At 39.9% G+C, this 14970-nt stretch overlaps 1 protein-coding gene and 1 long non-coding RNA gene across 3 annotated transcripts in view; one reads left to right on the forward strand and one right to left on the reverse strand.

The window, feature by feature from the left end:
• The window catches only part of RIGI (RNA sensor RIG-I), a 72102-nt gene that overhangs the window by 4949 nt on the left and 52183 nt on the right, over positions 1-14970 (reverse strand). The window contains exons 14-16 of one of the 2 annotated variants that reach the window (XM_035307516.3): positions 14142-14232; positions 6391-6561; positions 4906-5057 (exon numbers count right to left, since the gene is read on the reverse strand). In XM_035307516.3, coding sequence (XP_035163407.2) covers positions 4906-5057; positions 6391-6561; positions 14142-14232 — 414 coding nt within the window. The remainder of the gene's footprint in view (positions 1-4905; positions 5058-6390; positions 6562-14141; positions 14233-14970) is intronic. The other variant, XM_078370513.1, reaches the window with a different exon arrangement.
• LOC103793513 (uncharacterized) lies at positions 2152-11595 on the forward strand. Its single transcript, XR_620562.6, has 3 exons — positions 2152-2217; positions 3726-3776; positions 11465-11595. It is a non-coding gene; the product is annotated as an uncharacterized LOC103793513 (long non-coding RNA).

The following is a 14970-nucleotide window of genomic DNA, read 5'->3' on the forward strand; positions in this document are numbered from 1 at the left end:
ATTCATATTCAACTTCCATGAACATATGGTACCTGACTTTGAAAAGTTGCAGATTTTATTGCTTTTCCTAACTAAATTATTAATCGATGCTTAATTGTGGCCTCCAATTAGTCTTTCAATTTCTTCATCAAAAATGCTCATAAAAGCACTAAAGATGTCCACAGAATAGGCAAAACTTGAAAAACCAAAACCTGTACTAGATACACAATATGTGCTGTTTCAGGAGTAATTATATCCATTTTCAGGCACAAACGCAATGAGTCATACAGCAGGCAGAAGAGCCCCTGTTATGGTTTGACTGTGTCCTTACCCAAATCTCAACTTGAATTGTATCTTCCAGAATTCCTACATGTTGTGGGAGGGACCTGGGGGAGATAATTTAATCATGGGGGCCGGTCTTTCCTGTGCAATTCTGATAGTGAGTAAGTCTCACAAGATCTGATGGGTTTATCAGGGGTTTCCGCTTTTGCTGCTTCCTCCACATTTTCTCTTGCCACTGCCACATACGAAGTGCCTTTAGACTCCTGCCATGATTCTGAGGCCTCCCCAGCCATGTGGAACTGTAAGCCCAATTAAACCTCTTCCCCCCACCCCAATCTCAGGTATGTCTTTATCAGCAGCATGAAAACAGACTAATACAGCCCCCAACATCTAAAATCTTTTTCTCTCTCACCTTCAGCAACAGGGAATATTGTTGTGTATGTATAGAACAATTGTATTCTAATTCAAAATCTAGGCCTTGGCTAAGAGTATGGTCCAACTTAGAACCATGGACATGATATAAAACTCCTCATACCAATAAACAGAAAGATCCCAAACTGAATGAAAAAAAAAAAAGACAATCAATAGATGCCAACACTGAGATGAGAAAGATTTGAAAGCACCCGATAAAGATGCTTTGATGGGCAATTAATAACACTTTTGAAACATTAAAAGAAAACATAAAGGCTCAAACAATGAAATGGAAGACAAAGTTTAGAACAGAAAGATATGATAACCAAATAAAAAGTTCAACGGATGGGCTTTCCACAGAATGGAAGGGACAAAAGAGTCAGTGAACTGAAAGAACAACAGAAACCACCCAATCTGAACAACAACAAAAATACACTGGGAAAAAAAAAGCATAGTCTCAAGGACCCGCAGGACTATAAAACATGTGTCATGGCACTGGAGTTCTACAAGGAGAGAGGAAAGAGCAGGACTTAAAAGGTATTCAAAGAAGTAACAGCCAAACATAAGCCAAATTTAACAAGCTACATCAAGATTCAAGACCTGAACAAGCTCCAAAGAGGATAAGCCCCTCCAAAAATCAATGAGACACGTTATAATTAAACTTAGGAAAACTGAAGAGAAAAATCTTGAAAACAGCCAGGAAAAAAAAAAAAATGACACCTTACTCACAGGGGGAAATCAGTCTGAATAACAGGGGATTTGTGATCAGAAACAATGGAGGCTACCTGGAAGTGGCACAATATTTTTTAGATGCCAAAAGAAAAGAACAGTCACCCCAGAACCCTAGACTCAGCAAAATGCCACCTTCGAAAATAAAGGAGAAATGAAGACATTCTCAGATGAAGGAACACTAAGAATTTGTCATCAGCAGACTTACCCTAAAAGAATGGTTAAAGGAAACTTTCTAAACAGAGGAAATGATAAAAGGAACCCTGAAACGTCATAAAGGAAGAAAGAACATGCCAATTTCCTCCATGTCTTTTACGGAAGATTCTGTCCGTCCCTCTGGTTTATGGTGGCACCTCTCCCCATGAGATCAAGCTTTCAAGTGTCCCAGGTGGAGCCAGACAGCCTAGGTGCAAACAGTGTCCCTGCCACTTAGCAGCGCTATGATTTTGGGCAAGTGCCTCTGTTTCTTTATATACAAAATGGTGTAATAGCATCTGCTTCATAGACTATCAGGAGATAACTTGAGTTTATGACTGCTCAGGCTGCCTGGGACAGGGTAAATGCCCATCAGCGTTGCCTCCGTCTGTTAGGCTGGTCTTATGCTAAGAGCCATGAAAATGTTAATGGGGTGGCTTGTAGTTTTGTACTGATAAGCCAATCTCCATTCATTAGGGATTACCTTATCAATACTAAGCTACTAGCCACCCCCATTTTTATTTTTCTAGAAACATAGCTATTTTCATCTGTTTATTATTTTAGATAAACTCTGGAACCATTTTATCAAGAGTATCACTTGTGCTTTCAATATGGGTTGTGGTAAGTGAATAAGCTAATTTGGGGTGAATGCACATGTTTAAAATATTCATTCCATTCAAGAGCATGGCATTTCTTTTCTTTTGTCTTAATATACTTCTACCTCTCCCAGTAAAATTTTTGTATTTGTCCTCATTTCTGCTTCAAACTTTTCTGATTAGGCTGTTAGATGTAATGGTTAAACGGATGGGCTCTACCATCTCCACCATGAACTAGCTGTGTGATCTACTGGCACCAAAGCTATTCAAATCTCAGTTCCTGCCTATAAAGTGACATAGGAGGCACTACCATATGGATTGCTGTAAAGCCTATTGATATGAGTAAAGCGTTTGCAGAGACTGGAGAGTCAGTGTGCTACATGCATGAGCTGCAGTTATTATTGTCACTGTGAATGGAAATCTCCTCCCAATTATAGCTGTTAATTTATTATTGATCATACATAGAGAACATATTGATCTCCATACCACTTCAAATTCAAATTTGCTTTATATAAAAAAATTTACATTTTTTTTTTTGAGACAGAATCTCACACTGTCACCCAGGCTGGAGTGCAGTGGCACAATCTCAGCTCACTGCAACCTCCGCCTCCTGAGTTCAAGTGATTCTCCTGCCTCAGCCTCCAAGTAGCTGGGATTACGGGCAGGTGCCACCACATCCAGCTAATTTTTGTATTTTCAGTAAAGGCAGGGTTTCACCATGTTGGGCAGGCTGGTCTTGAACTTCTTACTTCAGGTTATCCACCCACCTTGGCCTCCCAAAGTGCTGGGATTACAGGTGCAAGCCACTGTGCCTGGGTTTTTTTTTTTTTTTTTTTTTTGAGACATATTCTCACTATGTTGCCTTGGCTGGACTTGAACTCTTGGGCTTAAATTATCCACCCACATAGCTGGGGCTATAGGTCAGAGCCCTCATACCCAGCTAGAACTAGAATGTTTTGATTTAAAAAAAACAAATATACTGGCTGGGCACCACAGCTCACACTTGTAATCCCAGCCTGTAATCCCAGCACTTTGGGAGGCAAAGGCAGCAGGCATATCACTTGAGTCCAGAGTTCAAGACCAGCCTGGGTAACATAGCAAAACCCCATCTCTACTAAAAATACAAAAATTAGTGGTGCATGGTGGCACATACCTGTAGTCCTAGCTACGTGGGAGGCTGAGTACAGTGAGCCGAGATTGTGCCATTGCACTCCAGCCTGGGTGACGAAGTGAGACCCTGTCTCAAAAATATAAATAAGAAAATAATTTTTTAAAAAGTAAAACCAAATATAATTTCCCCTTCCCCACTTCTTGGCCGCATCCCACCTGAATTATCTTCATTGTTTTTGTAAAAATAAAGAGTGCTCAGGCATCTTGTTTTTAAATCCAATTTTTTGCTGTTGTAAAATTGTTACATTATATATATTTATCCCATTATTTCCTTTGGATAAATTTCTAGAATTAAAATCCCTGGGTTATATGATACATGTTTTCCTAGGAGAAATTTTAATTTTCTTTAATTTCTTTTTTCAGATATGGTTCTAATCACTACTTAAGGCAGAATAAAGATCAGCAAGAAAGAAGGTAAAAATATAACTTTGCTTTTCAGGCATCCAACTTTTTAAAAAATTCACTTATAATGGTATTCAATTATAATACAGAAATTCAATTAAATACTAATAATCTCAGATATTTTAAATGTTACTCTAGACAATGAATATAAATTCTAACAAGTTAAAACTATTACTGCTATACTTAAATCTAAGTAAAAATTAATAACTGGGTACAGAGGCTCAACCAGTCGTAAGTTAAGTCTATGGCATACTGACCCCACCCATTCAACCTGTGGCTAAAAAAGAAGCCTCGCAGAAGTGGATAAAAGCAAAACTATCTCAATTATGTGTAGTTATGGGTATACATGTTGGAAGTTCTTTGTTCAAAATGGAAGTTTCTTTCACCCCGTCTTTGTTCTCTGCTCCATGAGGAAAGAAAAGCAGCTTCCGCATTTTGATTTCAAATAAACCTTCACAACCGCAACTGTCATACCCTTCATCCCTTATTCCTCCAGAATGAAACTCCAAATCCTGAAGTGTCCAACATCTACATGTTAAAATGGCTGCAGAGTGACCAGAGAATTCTGGGGTGGGGGGTGGGGAGTGCTCTAGTGACAGCAGACCACACACAGACAATGGACAGCGCAGCCAGGGAGCTGGGGAAGAAAGCGGTCTCCTGGTACCCTCTGCTCATCCCTCTCCCTTTCCTGTTCTTGCAGATTGCCCTAAAGAGCTCCAAGCTTTTGCCCTCTCTTCTGCAGAGTTCCTTCCTTCCATTAAAACCCATATACAGGGACCAGGATGCTCAAACCCAAACCCCAAACTCTCTGGAGAGAGAGATTTAAGGAAGAGACAAAAAAGAGCTGTTTCTTCCAGTATTAGGATGTAGTCCTCGAGATCAACTGTCAACTAGAGAAATCGTAGCTCAATTTGCCTTTTAGATCTGAAAACATAACTCCAGATATTAGCACTATTAATATAGTTTAATGTCACTGGCACTTAAAAACACAATAAATTTTATATTCACTAGAGGGCAAAACTAAGTATAAACTTTTTGTTCTAATATAACACCCTAAGCCATATGATAAAAGGTACCAACCATGCTCACATTCCTTGATAGCTATTTGTGGTCAGATGCTGAAAGAATAACACAAACTTACCTTTTCCTTAAATACTTCTTCATCCCACGTCTGAAGGCGTAAAATGGAGTCATTCATCATTTTTTCTTTGTACATGTTTATGTTCTCTTTTTCAATTACAGCAGCATTACTAGTCAGAAGGAAGCACTTGCTACCTCTTGCTCTTCCTCTGCCTATCAGAAAAGAAATATTTTAGTTGGTGTTTATGACTTTAAAAGTTCTGATATAATCTGAAAATAGGTAAACAAATAGATAGAGGTACTCCTAAAATTAACTTTGGTTCATTGAATCCCACTTCTCAGGAAAGCTGAGCTGTTAAAGAGTAAACTCATGAGGCAGGAGGATTGCTTGAGCCCAGCAGTGCAAAGCTGCAGTAAGCTAGGATTATACCACTGCACTCTAGCCTGAATGACAGAGCGAGACCCATCTCGGGGCGGGGGGGAAGTAGACTCAAATGCAAGTGTGTACCTGCATGTTAGGTATGTGGAAAAACTAGGAGCCCACCTTAGGCTGGTTTTCTCAGGGTCTCAACAATGCAGAATGATTAGACAGCCATACTGTCAGAAACACTGCTTTAAAGATACCTACATGACCCCCCAGTATAACACTGTGATGGCTCTGAGATGAGTAATAAACAGACCCTCCTTCAAGAGCCTCCTAGACAATGGGGAAATAAGATCTGTTTGGAACCAGCAAAACACATATGGAAAATTGTAAGTGCTATTACAAGGATAAAGGGTTATAGGCTTTCTATATTCAAAAGAGAGATTATTGCCAGCTGGAAGAATTAGGGTCAGGTGATATGGAGGCAGAGGAAGAGGTAAAATGAAGAGTAGCAGTTCCTTCAACAAGCAATAAATGAGGAAGTCAGGTTGGCAGAAGTGGATAATGAACAGAAGGGAAGAATGGGAGGTAAAGTTGGAAAGAAATGGATGCTGGATTTTGGAAACTCTTTAGCATCAAGTAAATTGGGGAACCACTGGTGTTTCAATACAAGGAAGTGACATGATCAGAGCTGTTTTTCAGGAAAAGTAATATGGTAGTTGTTGTTATGGAAATTGGAAAAAGAAAAGGCTAAAGGAGAGAAGACTAATTAGGAGACCAGTCTAGCCCAGGTGGGGCAGAAGAACTCTGGAATAACCCTTCTTGAATACAGGGAGCCCACGAGCCCACCAGCACCACCATGAAAGGCCTACATCTTGACTGGCAAAGCTTCGATCCAAGTTGAAATTATTCTTCCATAAATATATCAGTCAAGGTCAGGCAAGTTAGCAGTATCATTGTGAATAAGAAGGGTTTATGTTAGTGAACCCTTTGGGGAAAAGTAGGGTTTATGTTAGTGAACAAAACTGTAGCCACCTTAAGGGTCAATGATACCAAAGTGCACTGTGCCACTGGTCACATACTCAACCACAGCTCGGTAAAGAGAAAGGCCAGAATGACAGATACACTTATAAACAAGTCAAAACAGAAGCCACATAGGAATGGCCTCAAAGCTTCTCTTACCTCTGGTTTGGATCATTTTGATGACATTACCCACATACTCATACAGGATGACAAGATTGCACTGAGCAATGTCAATGCCTTCATCAGCAACTGAGGTGGCAATCAGAATATTGTGATCTCCGTGGGCTTTAAATGAATCCAATATACACTTCTGCGCTGGGAGAGTCATTCCTGCATCAGAGTAAGAGGGCATTGTACAACTCACCAAAGAGGGAACTTTCCCCTTGAAAAAATAGCTACTACTTATGGAATGCTTATTACATGCCAAGTACTATCATTAGTACTTTATATCTATGATCTCATAACACACCTAAATAGTGGGGTCTGTTCCTATGCCTTTTTCAGAGAGGACATTTGGGGTGGCATCTAACAGCTTAGACTCTGCCACAAGACTAAGTTCAAATCCCAGCTCTGTATGTATCTCAGTATGGCTTTAGTCATATTTTCCAAGAAATAGACTTTTTTGCAGAAATATCAACAGCCTATTGTAACACCTTTACATGTGTATAATTTACAGCTGACAAAACAGTTTCACATCTTCTCACTCACCAGAGTATCATAAAGCCCTATAGATCAACAGGTGTTATGATTTCCCCTTAACAATGAGGGCCGTGCCAGGTACGGTGGCTCACGCCTATCATCATAATACTTTCGGAGGCTAAAGCAGGTGGATCACTTGAGTCTAGGACTTCAAAATCAGCCTGTTTAATACAGGGATAACTCATCTCTACAAAAAATTAAAAAATTAGCTGGGCATGGTGGCACATGCCTGTAGTCCCAGCTACTTAGAAGGCTGAGATGAGAGAATGATGGCACTACTGCACTCCAGCCTGGGCAACAGAGTGAGACCCTATCTCAAAAAAAAAAAAAAAAAAAAAAGACACAAATGAGAGGCTGGAGGTTCCAGACGTGAGGTAAACTGGCAGGCTAGCTATCAGCACCGCTGGGCCTCGACTGTCAGTTTAAGACCCTTATAGTGTCCACTGTTGGGGTGTCTGCCTCCCCATACACAAACTGTTCTTTAAGAATCATTTTCTACCACACCCACCCATAATACAGTTGTATTATGTTTCTCTATGAAAGAGGCAACGCTATCGGCTCACTAATCCTGTTTCTTTCTCCTGCTGGGCATACATAGCTGAATTATACTTCCCAATCTAAATTGTCATTAATGCCATGTAGACAGAGGTCATGTATGTCTCCTACAAACCTGATCCCTAAAAATTGTCCATGTTCTTGTTTTTTCTCATCAATGGACTAGATAAGGTCACAGTAGAGGATTTGGAGACCCCTGTGATGACACAGCCATACCAAGGAAGGAACTTGGGTCCCCAAAATAGGTGGAAGTGCATGGAGCAGGGCCCCCACCCCTACCTATCTACACTTGGGAGTGTGAGCAGAGCCCCATTCCTACTTATCTACACCTGTGAGTGTGAGCTGTTAACTTTTATTCTGTCCTGCCCCTGCCCCTGCCCCTGAGATCATGGGGGTTGTCTCTTAGAGCAATTAGATTATCCTGATTTATACACAGCCTGTTCCTGGCTGCAGCTACTGCACTGAAATAAGCATTTGAACCATGTTGGGCCAATCCAATTCTCCCTCTTGGAATCTGAAATTGAGATTTGGAGACAGATAGTAAATCAGGAAGATGTGGGGCAGTCACAAATGGAGAAGCAGAGAGAGCAATCTGTAAAGGGAAAAGTATAAAACAGATGTGCAGGATTCCGAAAATTTTCCAGTCCCAGTTGCAGTTGTCCATGAAGCCTGACTCCACTTCCAGGATGTGGTTTCCATGGTAGACCCAATTATACTTGAAGCAGCCACACTCCCTTCAGCTTAGACTAGCCTAAGTGGGTTTCTGTTAATTGGGGAAAAGAAAGGATCTTGACTAAGACAGCTACATACTGCCTTCTAATATCCTGTGACAGTGGAGGCTAAATTTATTTTTTTTTTATTATTTTTGTTTTTTGAGACGGAGTTTTGTTGTTGTTACCCAGACTGGAGTTCAATGGCACGATCCTCCGCCTTCTGGGTTCAAGCAATTCTCCTGCCTCAGCCTCCCAAGTAGCTGGGATTACAGGCACGCACCACCATGCCCAGCTAATTTTTGTATTTTTAGTAGAGACAGTGTTTAACCATGTTGACCAGGATGAGTGGAGGCTAAATTTAAACTGTCGGAATACACTGTGACGTTCAGATGTGATAATCACCCAGTTTGTGTGATCATGGCAAACACCCAAAATGGTGGCTCCAAGAATATGCACACTTCAAACTTTGTGAATCCTGAAGACATCTGCATGTATCTATTAGTAGAATCACCTGATCTCCACTTGCTGTTCACAGGGCAGACCCACCACAGGCAGGCAGAGGAAGATAATGCTCCATTGCCTAGCTGGCAGTAGACTCAGTTTGTGGAAAAAGTTCCCTTGTGGTTTTTTAAATTATTTATCATTCAAAGTCATGAAAATTCAGAAAGTTGCTTAAAAATAAATCCCTAAACATTATTTTGATTTTACTTTTCAGCTTTCTTTATCCAGAATGCTTTTTTTTTTAAAGATACGTACTTTCTATTCTTTTTGAATCCATGTATTCTCAGTAAAATTAAAACCAAACAAATGATGAACATTGTGGACCTTTACATAAACGTTCTGGATGTGAATAGCTAACATGTAACATACTGAGTACTCACCACATGCCAGACATTGTTCAAAACCAGGAGTTGGCAAAGTCTTTCCATCAAGAACTGGGTAGATAGTAAATACTTCAGGCGTTGTGGGCCATGCTGTTGTAACTACTCAACACTGCCATTATAGTGTGAAACCCCCCGCAAGACTATCCATACATGAATGGTCATGACTATGTTCCCCCAAAAATTTATTTCATAGACAGTGAAATTTGAATTTCAAAAACCTTTCACATGTCATAAAATATTCTTTTGATTTTTTTTTTCCAAACAAAAATCGTTCTTACCTAGCTCAAGAGTCATTCATTAGCAGGCAGTGAATCAGAGTTTGCTACTGATATTAACCCTCTCAACTAGGTACTCTGAGCTAGACTCTGCCACAAGACTGTGTATTATTTTTCCATTTGACAGATGAAGATAGTAAGCCATAAAGAGGTTAGATAACCTGCTTCTTCACAAAATAGGAAATTAAGCAATGGAAATTTGGAAATATACAAATTCAACAAAGAACTTTTAGCTTATTTACCTGCAGCTTTTTGTAAAAGTTCACAATTTTTGTAGCTTAACTGTGAAAGAAAGAGGATCAGACCAGAAGAAAATTCAGCTAAAATCATCTAATTACCTGGTAAATTAAGTTTAACCCATTGGATAAAAGCTATAGAGGTCACACTGATAGTGAAGAAAATATTTCAGAGGTCTCTACCTCAGAGTTAACAGAATTTATAACAGCTCCAATGGCCGGGCGTGGTGGTTCACACTTGTAATCCCAGCATTTTGAGAGGCCAAGGTGGCAGATCACTTGAGGCCAGGAGTTCAAGTCCAGCCTGGTCAACATGGCAAAATCCTGTCTCTACTAAAAATACAAAAATTAGCTGGGCATGGTGGCATGCACCTGTAATCCCAGCTACTTGGAAGGCTAAGACATGAGAATCACTGGAACCTGGGAGGTTGCAGTGATGAACTGTTTGTGCCACTATAGCCTAGAAAACAGAGCAAGACTCTGTCTCAAAAATAAAAATTAAAAAATAATAAATGTTCCAATTTTTTCCTAATATATTTCCAAGCTAAATCTTGAGATATATTTTGCTAAAGTCAAAACATTTTCTTTTTCTTTTTTTTTTTGAAATGGAGTTTCACTCTTGTTGCCCAGGCTGGAGTGCAACGGTGTGATCTCAGCTCACTGCAATCTCTACCTCAAGAGTTCTAGCGATTCTCCTGCCTCAGCCTCCCTAGTAGCTGGGATTACATGCACCTGCGACCACATCCAGCTAATTTTTTGTCTTTTTAGTAGAGATGAGGTTTTACTATGTTGGCCAGGCTGGTCTCTAATGTCTGATCTCAGGCAATCCACCTGCCTCAGCCTCCCAAAGTGCTGGGATTACAGGCATGAGCCACCGTGCTCAGCTAACAATTTCTTTTCACCATCATCATCCACTCAACAATGAGCATCTCTAGAATAGACATCACATATGATTAATTTCTTAATTTATTCATCTATTCAGTCAAACATATGTTCAGCAATTATGGCTTGCCAGGTAAAAAATAATGATTAAAAGTTCCATTCTCATCCACAAGGAGCTCATATTTTGTGGAAGAAAAACATAAATAAGAAGCTATAACTGAGTGTGATGAACACAGCAAGGATGCTATGGGAGTGTGGAGGAAGGCTATCTCTACCAGTGTTTGGAGGTTGGGGAAGGCTATGTGGCAGAAGCACAATGCCTGACACAGCATAAGTTATAAAATAAATGTTGTTGAATGAATGGATGAATCCATGAACAAACCAATCAGAAAATATTTCCTGAGTATTTATTTGTGGGGAAATAACAAAGTTTGAAAACCAAGTGGTACTCATGCTGGAGTCAGATCACAGAGAACTTTGAATCCCAACCACGAGAATATGGTGTTAGACTTCATTTGCTGAGCCACTTTTTAAGATCTGAATCTACTTTTCATATTTATGAAGTTTAAAAATTACATGAAGGGAAAGTGCGAGGGTGGTAACTGAGGACTGACAGGGTGGGTATGGGAGGGTGCTTATTATAAACAACACTAAATAGGAAGACCTGTCACCGCCAGTCACTGAGGGGAGGGGGGTACAGCTGTGAGAAGGTCAGGATGAGGGCAGGCCACCTAGGATCCTTCCAGATAATAACACAGGCAGTCTTTTATCCTTTGACCACTCTAGCTAGATTTTAGAATTGTCTGCTTGGACTTTTTTAAATTGTAAAATATATAATACACACAAAAGCTATGCATATCTACTGCTTGAAGAACAACAATAAAACAAACAGACATTTCTATTTCCAGTTATTCTACTGGTTAAGAATTTGAGCAGGCTAATAATATGCTCAAGCAGGACTTAAAAAACAACCTTGGCTTTGTCTGCAGGACATATGAGAGGAGGCAACATCTACAAGCAAAGAGACTGGAGTGGTTTTTGGCATTTGAGCACTGTGATGGCTTGTTGATGCATTAACTTGGCTACGCCAAACAACAGTTCCCGGTAATTCATAAGGTACTGCTGCGAAGAGATTTTATAGAAACGATTCAAGTCCCTAATTAGTTGACTTTAAGTCAAATCAAAAGAGAATTCATCTAGGTGGGCCTGGTCTACTCAGGCAGACTTGTAAATGATGGCTTAGGCCTTCTCAGCTCAGAGACTCCAAACAGCACATGCCTGTGGGCTTCCAGTTTGTTCCTGATAGTCCCTTCCTAACTACCTGCTCTACAGACTTCAGACTTTCTTTGCAAGCCCAATTGTATAAGGTAACTCCTTCCAAGAAATCTCTGAATGTGTGCATATGTGGACACATATATATAAACATTCGCCTCCCATATATATGTATAATCACCTACTGCTTTTGGTTCTCTGGTTACAAGCATTAAAACAGAATTTGAAATACACACACACACATTCTTAAATACATAAGTCATCCGGCACTAGACAAGGATGCCCTCTTTCACCACTCCTATTCAATATAGTTCTGGAAGTTCTAGCCAGAGCAATCAGCCAAGAAAAAGAAATAAAGGGTATTCAAATAGGAAAGGTGGAAGCCAAATTGTCTCTATTTGCAGACGACATGATAGTATACCTAGAAGACCCCATTGCCTCAGCCCAAAAACTCCTGACACTGATAAGCAACTTCAGCAAAGTCTCAGGATATAAAATCAATGTGCAAAAATCACAAGCATTCGTCTACACCAATAACAGACTTAAAGAGAGCCAAATCAAGAATGAACTGCCATTCACAATTGCTACAAAAAGAATAAAATACCTAGGAATACAACTTACAAGGAATGTAAGGGACCTCTTCAAGGAAAACTACAAATCACTGCTCAATGAAATAAGAGAGGATACAAACAGATGGAGAAACATTCCATGTTCATGGTTAGGAAGAATTAATATCGTGAAAATGGCTATACTGCCCAAAGTAATTTACAGAATCAATGCTATCCCCATCAAGCTACCATTGACTTTCTTCACAGAACTGGAAAAAACCACCATGAACTTTATATGGAACCAAAAGAGAGCCCACATAGCCAAGTCAATTCTAAGCAAAAAGAACACAGCGGGGGGCCTCACATTACCAGACTTCAAACTATACTACAAGGCTACAGTAATCAAAACAGCATGGTACTGGTACCAAAACAGAGATCTAGACCAATGAAACAGAACAGAGGCATTGGAGGCAACACAACATATCTACAACTATACAATCTTTGATAAACCTGACAAAAACAAGCAATGGGGAAAGGATTCCCTGTTTAACAAATGGTGTTGGCAAAACTGGCTAGCCATGTGCAGAAAGCAGAAACTGGACCCCTTCCTGACACCTTACACTAAAATTAACTCCAGATGCATTAAAGACTTCAACATAAGACCTGGCACCATAAAAACCCTAGAAGAAAATCTAGGCAAAACCATTCAGGACATAGGAGTAGGCAAGGACTTCATGACCGAAACACCAAAAGCATTGGCAACAAAAGCCAGAATAGACAAATGGGACCTAATCAAACTCCACAGCTTCTGCACGGCAAAAGAAACAGTCACTAGAGTGAATCGCAACCAAAAGAATGGGAAAAAATTTTTGCAGTTTACCCATCTGACAAAGGGCTGAAATCCAGAATTTACAAAGAACTCAAACAGATTTACAGGAAAAAAACAAACAAGCCCATTCAAAAATGGGCAAAGGATATGAACAGACACTTTACAAAAGAAGACATACATGAGGCCAACAAACATATGAAAAAATGCTCATCATCACTGGTCATTAGAGAGATGCAAATCAAAACCACATTGAGATACCATCTCACGCTAGTTAGAATGGCAATCATTAAAAAATCTGGAGACAACAGATGCTGGAGAGGATGTGGAGAAATAGGAACACTTTTACACTGTTGGTGGGAGTATGAATTAGTTCAACCATTGTGGAAGACAGTGTGGCGATTCCTCAAGGCCTTAGAAATAGAAATTCCATTTGACCCAGCAATCCCGTTACTGGGTATATATCCAAAGGACTATAAATCCTTCTACTATAAGGACACATGCACACAATGTTCACTGCAGCACTGTTTACAATAGCAAAGACCTGGAACCAACCCAAATGCCCATCGATGATAGACTGGATTGGGAAAATGTGGCACATATACACCATGGAATATTATGCAGCAATCAAAAATGATGAGTCTCTGTCCTTTATAGGGACATGGTTGAATCTGGAGAACATCATTCTCAGCAAACTGACACAAGAACAGAAAATGAAATACCGCATATTCTCACTTATAGGCGGGTGAGGAAAAATGAGAACACATGGACACAGGGAAGGGAGTACTACACACTGGGGTCTACTGGGGAAAATAGGGGAGGGACAGCGGGCAGGGGGAGCTGGGGAGGGATAGCCTGGGGAGAAATGCCAAATGTGGGTGAAGGGGAGGAAGGCAGCAAAACACACTGCCATGTGTGTACCTATGCAACTATCTTGCACATTCTGCACATGTACCCCAAAACCTAAAATGCAATAAAAAATAAATAAATAAATAAATCTAATTCACTATATATAAATACCTGTGTTCTGATTTGTTTTGCTACGTCCAGTCAATATGCCAGGTTTTAGAAAACTGAGTTTAGAATTTCCTTCAATCCAATTTTTTAAAGCCTGAAAATGAAAAGCAATTATCAGTTGGACACTCCTTATACACCATTTGTATTAATTCATTATTGAAATACATGCAAAAAGAAAAAAACTTAAAGTTAGTAAACATGCAATTTCAGACTGACAAACCTGAGAAAAAAAGCACTTTGGAACTGAACTGTATGTAATAATTAACTATAATGGCATAGATCTCTGTGACCTGATATGGTTTAATCTCTACGACATATTTTTTTTTTTTTTTTGAGACTGAGTTTCGCTCTTGTTACCCAGGCTGGAGTGCAATGGCACTATCTTGGCTCACTGCAACCTCCGCCTCCTGGGTTCAAGCAATTCTCCTGCCTCAGCCTCCTGAATAGCTGGGACTACAGGCGCGTGCCACCATGCCCAGCTAATTTTTGTATTTTTAGTAAAGACAGGGTTTCACCATGTTGACCAGGATGGTCTCAATCTCTTGACCTCGTGATCCACCTGCCTCGGCCTCCCAAAGTGCTGGGATTACAGGCTTGAGCCACCGTGCCCGGCCATCTCTAAGACATTTTTAAGAGTAAAAAGCAAAGTTCAAAATAGTGGCTATGTAGAATTAATAAGTGAGTTTAGCGTGACTGTAGGACATAAGATCAATATATATGAGTCAATTGACTTCTACATACTAGCAACAAACTATTGGAATTTCGAAAATTTTTAAGTGCTGAACACAGTGGCTCATACTTATAATCAGTCTCAGCATTTTGGGAGGCCAAA

Source organism: Callithrix jacchus, chromosome 1, assembly GCF_049354715.1.
Source record: "Callithrix jacchus isolate 240 chromosome 1, calJac240_pri, whole genome shotgun sequence".
Classification (NCBI taxonomy): Eukaryota; Metazoa; Chordata; class Mammalia; order Primates; family Cebidae; genus Callithrix; species Callithrix jacchus.